The 8,389-nt window shown below is 41.9% G+C and overlaps 1 protein-coding gene across 1 annotated transcript; it reads left to right on the plus strand.

Annotated features, from left to right (window-relative positions):
• Positions 1 to 31: 31 nt before the first annotated feature.
• Positions 32 to 7,995, plus strand: arrdc3a (arrestin domain containing 3a). The gene is made up of 8 exons (XM_018669104.2): positions 32 to 574; positions 2,521 to 2,602; positions 2,711 to 2,858; positions 3,267 to 3,369; positions 3,572 to 3,828; positions 4,413 to 4,569; positions 4,666 to 4,808; positions 4,931 to 7,995. The coding sequence occupies exons 1-8, from the start codon at positions 295 to 297 to the stop codon at positions 4,997 to 4,999; spliced, it is 1,239 nt and encodes a 412-aa protein (XP_018524620.1). The 5' UTR covers positions 32 to 294; the 3' UTR covers positions 5,000 to 7,995.
• The last annotated feature ends 394 nt before the right edge of the window (positions 7,996 to 8,389 follow it).

The following is an 8,389-nucleotide window of genomic DNA, read 5'->3' on the forward strand; positions in this document are numbered from 1 at the left end:
GTTTTTCACACAGCCTGTCGCTTAAAGTGAGCTGAGCTACGGGGGTTTCCTTGTCTTTGACTGGAGACCAACAAGGAGAGAGGCAGATGATAACAGCATCCATTGCTGTTATTCAGCCTTCACACATCTCAATGAACTGCTCGCAGAGAAGCCACTGATCGTGCCTACTGCTTTTTGCAGGGCAGAGATACTGATCAGTGTCTAAAAACTGCATCCCATTTTTTCTTATGAGATTATTTTTCATAGACTTTTTTATTTTAACTTCAAGGTCTCTGTAGCCTATCTCTTTCCACCATGGTGCTAGGAAAGGTAAAGAGCTTCACAGTAAGCTACGACTGTCTCAATGACAGCAATGTTCCCGTTTTCTCCAGCGGGGACTGCGTCTCAGGGAGGGTGATCATCGAAGTCACGGGAGAAATCCGTGTGAAATCTCTCAAAATCCACGCAAAAGGATTTGCAAAAGTTCGTTGGACTGAATCGAGAAATGCTGGATCCAACACTGCCTACACGCAAAACTACACAGAAGAAGTGGAATATCTAAATCACAAAGATATTTTAATTGGACACGAGAGAGGTAAGAGTGTGTGGTTTTATTCTTTTTAACAGAAGTTTTGTAGAAACTGTGAGATGCTCTTTGTGCTAGTTGGGGATCAGGTTCACTGTAGGATGCTGTTGTCTCGAATGCCAGAAACAGTGATGATAACATATAAAGGACACAATTAAGAGTTGGAGAACTTTGTATATCAAACATTGTTTCCTTTTTTGTGGTGGTGTTGGTATAATTGTGGATTGTGACATTGGCTGGATACAGCTCCATCGTCACTTGTTTGTGGTCAAGGTGTCAGAATGAATGACAGCAGCTCGGGCATCCTTGTTTTTCCACTGTATTTCAAGTGGAAAAAACGAGAATTACAGTCATTTTCGAGACGCAGAGCGATGGACTAATAACTTGCAGTGGCGTATCTGCACATTTGTTACAAATTTCCAACGCAGAACAGCAACATTTAGGGTGTTTCTTTGTAGCTTTTCTGAAGTTTCCACCCATTGTTCAAAGCGGTTCAATCCTGTTCAGAAAACTGGACCGGGAGAGGGCGGGAGCTAAGCGCAGGCCCCTCCCTCGCGCGGGCGTCATTGGCTGAGGTGCTCATGTGTGGCCAATGACATCACTCTTTTGCAGAGAGTGACAGAAAATTCTGCAACTTTTTAATTAAGAAAGCACCTGCGAAATAGAAATAACTGCAGTTAGATTTTTAAGTGCATTAAAAGCTCCGATAGAGCTGTTTCCGTTCTTTTTCCACTGACTATGACACTGACATATCTCTTTACATTAACAAATTGTGTCATTTTAGCCACAGAACCTTGTACTTGTCTGTATTTGCATAGATATACCTTTTAATGGTTTGAGTTTAGCTTAGCGTCCACGTCTAACATTTTGACTATTACCAGTGAATGGACAGTTTCTGGTCCATTCTGCAGTCGCCGACAATGTGTAGCAGGTGAATTGGTTTGGATTAGCTAACATTTTTCTTTGACTCATTTAAAGCAAATAGTGGTGGAGGGAAAAGCATCACTAGCCTTCGTTATCAGCGGGGTTGGACTTGAGATACATTGTTGCAAACGAGCGCTACAAGAAGTCGTTCACCAAAAGTAATAGTTCAACATAGGATACAATTAACCACAAGCCCTTTTTATAAAACGTTTCCTGTGAGGTGTAAGCGGTTAGAGCAGTAGGAGGCTGCTGCAGCTGGTAGTCAGAGTAAGCTTGTAGTAGTGACTGCGGTGTCGCACAGTGAATGCGTAATGAGAGCAGAGCGGCTGTGGGAAGCTGCTCGCACCGGTTTAGGCCGGTCTCCTCCTGCTAGAGTCTGCCGTTTGAGTGACAGCTCCGCACTTGTTTACCACACGGCTGCTGCTAGGGGGAGGGAGTGCTGAGCTGGCAGAAGCATACCCGGCCTGTCGACCCAGCTCTTCAGAACGCACTCATGATGTTATAAATGAAAAAGTATTTGTATTCCTTTAAGATCATTTCAAAAGCAGTTTGGCATTCAGAAGGTGTCCCCCCTCTGTAACACAGCAGAGCATCTTGTTTTGTTTTTTTGTTTTTATCTCAACGGAAAATGGAAACAGTCGGAGAGACAGATTTATCTGGAGATTAGGATTTCATAGTTGCCTCATATACCCTAGTTTTCCTGCCCTGGTCCATAGATTCTCTATCATATACCACAGTGGCCTTTCTGGGGATGTAGTTCTTTGTTCTATCACAAGCACAATCCTGCACCCTCCGTTTCTGGCACTTTTTCTCACATAATCAGCTTCTTTGGTGTTCTCTAAATATTGGTCTGCTTCTCATCTCTCAATACATTAATTTTTTACAGGCAGATAAATAATAGTAAATTCCATTTATTCTCTTTTGTCTCCCCCACCCTGTGTTTTTTGGTATGACTTTCAGATGCCTTCGTAGAGCATTTTACCCAGGTATGGTATACATGTGTTTGGAAAATTGTCCTCCTTGTTTTTCAGACGATGACAACTCTGAGGAAGGACTCACCACTATCCATTCAGGACGACATGAGTATGCATTCAGCCTCGAGCTTCCACAGACGTAAGTGTCTCAATAATACACTTGATTCAGAGATGCAATATCAGCACCATCACTTTACAGCTGTACATAACATATCTCTTCTTTTTCCTTATTTCTTCTTTTCTGTAGACCTCTGGCTACCTCCTTCGAAGGGAAGCATGGCAGTGTGCGCTATTGGGTAAAAGCAGAACTTCACAGGCCATGGCTCCTGCCCATGAAGACCAAGAAGGAATTTACAGTCTTTGAGCACATTGACATCAACACTCCATTATTGCTGGTAAGCTCTTTTGAAGCAGACCTTACTTTTGAATATGCCTGTCAGCTGGTGGAGGCATTTTACAAAGAAAATACCACTTTAGTATGACTCACTCTTGATGTCACTTTCCTAATTATGGAGGCTTTGGAAAGAATTTGCCATTTTAATCTCTTGCACCCAGTTTCCAGAAATATGATAGCAGTTTCAACTGTACAACTTGAATTGGAGTGGAAGTGGAAATATAAATATACAATGTCCTCAGATTAATAAATGGATAGCAAGAACAGAGTGCATTATCAGTGTAACAGCTCTTAAAGTTTCTATTTTCTATTGTGTTTGTGAGCAAAACAAAAGACAATTCTACATTTTATGGAAGTATCATATAACTCATGCATGTTTTTTTTTTTTTTTTTTTTTTCCTTCCTTCAGTCACCACAGGCCGGCACGAAAGACAAGACGCTTTGCTGTTGGTTCTGCACCTCAGGTCCTATTTCCTTAAGTGCCAAAATTGAAAGGAAGGGATACACCCCAGGTGAGAATAAGTTTATGATTAATAATGCAACTGATAACCTTGTCAGTCATTTATTAACCAAATAAGTTAATGAACATATTACACTCTGCAGATTGTTGCATTGAGTAGCAATTACACACTGGATAAAATGCTGATTACTGCTGATTATAAACGTGGGGCAGATTCACCTAACCTCTCCTTCACCTTCTTTATAACTCTGTAGGAGAGTCAATCCAGATCTTTGCTGAGATTGAGAACTGCTCATCCCGCATGGTGGTGCCAAAGGCAGCCATCTACCAGACTCAGACCTTCTATGCCAAAGGGAAGATGAAGGAGGTCAAACAGCTGGTGGCCAACCTGCGGGGAGAGTCTCTGTCCTCGGGCAAAACGGAGACCTGGAGTGGCAAGATGCTGAAGATCCCGCCTGTCTCACCCTCCATCCTGGACTGCAGCATCATCAGAGTGGAGTATTCGCTCATGGTGAGTACAGCCTTACTGTATTTGGGCTGCTTTCATGTTTAGCATAACCGCCCTCTCTTTTTGTTAGCCACCTTGCCTTTGTCCAGACATCACTAGCATAGAGACAGGTGTTACTGCCTTCATTAATTTCCTTTCTTATCACCATTATTCTGTACAGAATCAATATTTCCTAGTAAGCCAGTATCTCTTCTGCTAAAGAACCCGGCTGACTCAGCTAGCACTGCCAGATCTGGGCCTTGGATTGCACCAGGTGTTATCTCCACATGCTGCTAAGAGCATTAGCCCAGAATATCTGTGGTAACACCTGCCTTGAGGGCGCTTATAACCTCTTTACCCTGTGAGCAGACAGGCACCAGGCGAGGGCTCTACCTTGCATAAGCAACCGACCTCCAGACATTGACCCACATATTGCTGAATGACTGCATAACCCATATTGCCCTGAATAGAGTGGTCTTATCTTACACAGGGTTAAAAAAGCGTGTTTGATTTCACGTCAAATGCTCAGCCCCAAAACCCCTAACACTGCAGCACATTTATTAAACCTCGGAATGACTTGCATGTTCTAACCTGGTGTCTTTGCTTAGGTATATGTGGACATACCCGGGGCAATTAATCTGTCCCTGAACCTGCCACTGGTCATCGGAACCATCCCTCTCCACCCTTTCGGCTCCCGCACCTCCAGCGTCAGCAGCCAGTGCAGCATGAGCTGGCTGGGCATGGGTCTGCCTGAGAGGCCTGAAGGTAGGTCGAATCTCACGGTCATGAGTCAAATTAAACATTTCTATTTTAAATATAATTCCCAAGAATTCTGACACACAGCTTGCTCTTCCTCCACAGCTCCTCCAAGCTATGCAGAAATTGTGACAGAAGAGCAGAGGCAGAGCAGCCTGGATGTCCCAGCAGCCCGTGAGGAGCTGGATGGACCTCTCTTCGCCTATATTCATGAGTTCCGCTTCCAGCCTCCTCCTCTGTACTCTGAGGTAAACATCAGATACCACAGAGCAGAGCATTTTTCCATTTATTTATCTATTATGGACTAAATTAAATCAGCTATTTGTTTCCATAAATAAAGCATCGTCTTCTGTTCCCCTCTCCACTCCAGATCGATCCAAACCCAGATCATGCCAGCCGTACAGAGGAGCGCAGGCTCAGCGCCTGCCCATCGCGCTGAAGGGATTTCCTGAAATTCCCTCTGACTGACTCGAGGAACTCAAAGGAACCCGTTTGCGAGGCACAGCTTTGTTCATTTCTCTCCAACAACAACGCTCATTCTACGCTGTTGACGTCAAGAGAAAGACAAAGTATCCAACCAACCAACAAAGTCTTGGACAAATACTCACAGTTGAGTTGGGTTGGACAAAATCTGTTCCTGCCTTCCCTCAGTGAGAGAAACAGGAGTCACTAGTTTGGGGTATCACCTCCTTCCTGTGTCAGCCTGCTGAGGGTGGGATATGTACAGATGAACACATATTCAGTCTGTATGAAAATAATAAAACCCCACTAGTAGCGAGAGCCCTGGTGATAGTATTGATGATGACATGGAAGAATTGCCAAGGCTCGGCTTGCAGCTCCTCTTTCACCCCTGATTCTTCTGCACTCATGGCACATATGGACATGGCTCCTTAGACAAAGGGCAGGACTAATCATGTCCAGACTTCAGCAGAATCACCCTACAGAAATTGGGATGAAGAGAGGAAAAATAACAACCAACAACAATGTTCCAGCCACCACAGTCTCTGAATGAAAGATTTCAATGGCAGCAGTCAACAACAGAGCAAAGACTATTTCCTCCTGCCTCATTTGGGATTTTGTTTTGCACATTTTATTCTTTACTTGAGTTGTGTGGCTCCGTTTAATGATGAGAATTAAGAAAAAAAATCACTAATAGTTTGGTTTCAGCCTTGTAATGCGCCAGACTAAAAATAATGAGACTGCAGGCTTAACTTTTCTTCTGAATAACTTTGAGCAACGCTGAGAACAGGATTTGATTTAAAAAAAAAAAAAAGAAGACTGAAAAGGTCAAGAACAATGCACTGAATTTGTTTTAAGCTGTTTAAGAAATTTATTTCTCTCCTTATGACATTTCCTCGGTGACTTATAACAACTAGACTGGACTTTTACAACAACTGCAGCACACTATCTCCATCTGGAAGCTTTGTAAGATGTTGCCTCCTCAGCTTGGATCCAAGTGTGGCTTCCCTCCTTTTAGTTTGGTTCTGTTATTCTGTTCTTATATTTAGCTCCAATCATAGAATAGCTTTTAGCCTTTTTTTGGGTTGGGGTTGCTCTAGATTTGGACTAGGAGGGTTGCAGACCTGCATTTGCCACTCAAATTGTAGCTCATGAAAAAAAGTGTGCGTGATTATGTGTGTGTGACGGAAGGTGGTACATTGTGGAGGGACTCGCCTCACCCTAATTGCCTGCAGCCCCTCTACTCCTAATCTCAGGGCAAGCCAGGCTTGCATAACTGCCCAAAAAGCACTGTCTCAGGTGGTCTTCTCACTTGCCAAATGGTTAGAAAAAAAAGAGAAAAAAATGTTATAGGTTTTCTTTTAAATTGCACTGTTAAAAATAACGACGATTTTTTTTTAAACTACCAAAACGAGAGAACAGACCTGCAGAGAAGCAAGGCAGCTTTCTGAGATGAATCACATTCCCTTTTTGTCCTGCTGCACTTGCCCAGTTCATCCAACCAACAGTTAAGATTTGTACCAGACCAGTGAAGCCAGAATGCTAGCTATAAAAAAAAGAAGGAAAATGGAGGAATGACACTGCTTCTGCATTTAGGAAGCAAACCCAGCACAAATGAATAGCTGGGGACGTTGTTAAACCTCTGTTCAGACTGGTCAGAACAAGTAGTGGTAGGTTGACATGAGTAATACATTGGTTTTCTAACTCACTCAACACAAAAGACCAGCTGCAACAGGTTTGGCATAGTCAGGAAAAAGAGAAAAGCAGCACTTTTTTGATAAGAAAATAAGAAAAAAAAAAAAGCATTCAATGGTGAAGGTCTGGGGAAAAACCATTTGGTACTAATCACGTTATACTAGAAGATTTTCCAGTAAAGCAGTGTTGTGTAGGACATAAATGCATTATTTAATCTTTTTAAGATTAATAACCGTTTTTTTTTTAAGTTTACATTTTAAACGTAGCTGACACAAGTTTGTATGTGTTGTGTGTGTGTGTGTGTGTGTGTGTGTGTGCGTGTGTGTGTGTGTGTGTGCACGCTCTCATTGCGATCCAGCTGGCAACTAAAGTATACAGCTTCTGACAGTAATTGACAAACTACAGATTATTAAAGTGATCTTATCTTAGTGGCCTTGACACAGAAAAAGACCTGATCATGATCCTTCATCTTTCAGCGTCGACGTTTAACTCCTGTTCTTCTATTATGTTCGTCAACACCTGTATGTTGTAAAACCTTTCCGTGTTTATTCAAAAGGACAAAAAGGGAAGAGGAAAAAAAGTCCTTTAGAAGAAAGTGACATCCCGGACAGGCCTCTCGATTGTGTTATTTTTCTGAAGCTGATGAGAGTTGACTATTTTTTTTTCCATGTATTTCTGGGCATTAATATAGTTTGCTTTCTAGTTTAACAAGCAACCTTCCTGAGTTAGTCTCCCCCTGACCCCTCTGATCCCCCTCAGGCCTCGGGGGTGGCAGCTGTTGACCAGCACCCTTCACCCTCCCTCTGAGAAAGATTTAGGCAACATGGGATAGCAGACCGTAAACTCATGTTGTACCCTGTTATATTTTGTTTGCAGTTCTTTGTTTGGATTTTATCTTAGGGAAAACTGAATCAAGCTACACGCTAATGAATAAGCTTACATATTTGTTTCAGGTTGGTCAATTCCATAGTCCATTTGCTTGGGCCTCAGAGTAGTCCAGTGTCAAAACTAAGCTAAACTCCTGACCTATTAAAGGCAGGAACTGAAATGTTCAGAGATAAAAGACCCTGGGAGATGGGATCTGAAACATTTTAGAAACAAAGTGCAATATTACTCACTGAATTTTCTTCATTCTCCAATTGTATGTTTGTTTTTATCTTTTTTTTGTCTGTTAATCATGACGGTGTATAGATATTCTATGAATATACTATGTTCTGAATGATTTAACCTTTTGTCTAGTTCTTCCTCTTGATTTGAATAAACATTTTGTTCTAAATTAAAGTGGACTGTGATGTGAATTTTTGTACAACATTGAACACAATTACACACCTGCATCATATACACTAATAGCTTTCATATAATTATAAAAATTGTAGTAATATTAGTAAAGATAAATATGCACTTATAACATTCACATTCTTTTTGCCTGAGCACTGTCACATACAGTTGGTCAATCTTTGACAGAAATGCGACAAAATATCCCCTCAACTGGAAAGCAAATAGAGTTAAAATGCAGTTGCAAATGATTAATCATTATCCACTGCTTTACCCTGATAGAAAACAGTTTTATTCGGGTCATGCCAGCTTCAGATTAGAAGCACACAGGTTGCCTCTCTACTGGATTGTCCTCTAAAAAGTAGTACAACAGTGCCCCTAGAGGTGGTTCAGAGACAGC

This window comes from Lates calcarifer, linkage group LG13 (genome assembly GCF_001640805.2).
Source record: "Lates calcarifer isolate ASB-BC8 linkage group LG13, TLL_Latcal_v3, whole genome shotgun sequence".
NCBI lineage: Eukaryota > Metazoa > Chordata > Actinopteri > Centropomidae > Lates > Lates calcarifer.

Excerpts from the sequence above, each read along its gene's own strand:
- arrdc3a (XM_018669104.2), top strand. The coding sequence starts at position 295 with ATGGTGCTAGGAAAGGTAAAGAGCTTCACAGTAAGCTACGACTGTCTC. Across the intron at positions 2,603-2,710 it reads AGCCTCGAGCTTCCACAGAC|ACCTCTGGCTACCTCCTTCG; the intron begins GTAAGTGTCTCA and ends TCTTTTCTGTAG. Across the intron at positions 3,370-3,571 it reads AAGGAAGGGATACACCCCAG|GAGAGTCAATCCAGATCTTT; the intron begins GTGAGAATAAGT and ends ATAACTCTGTAG.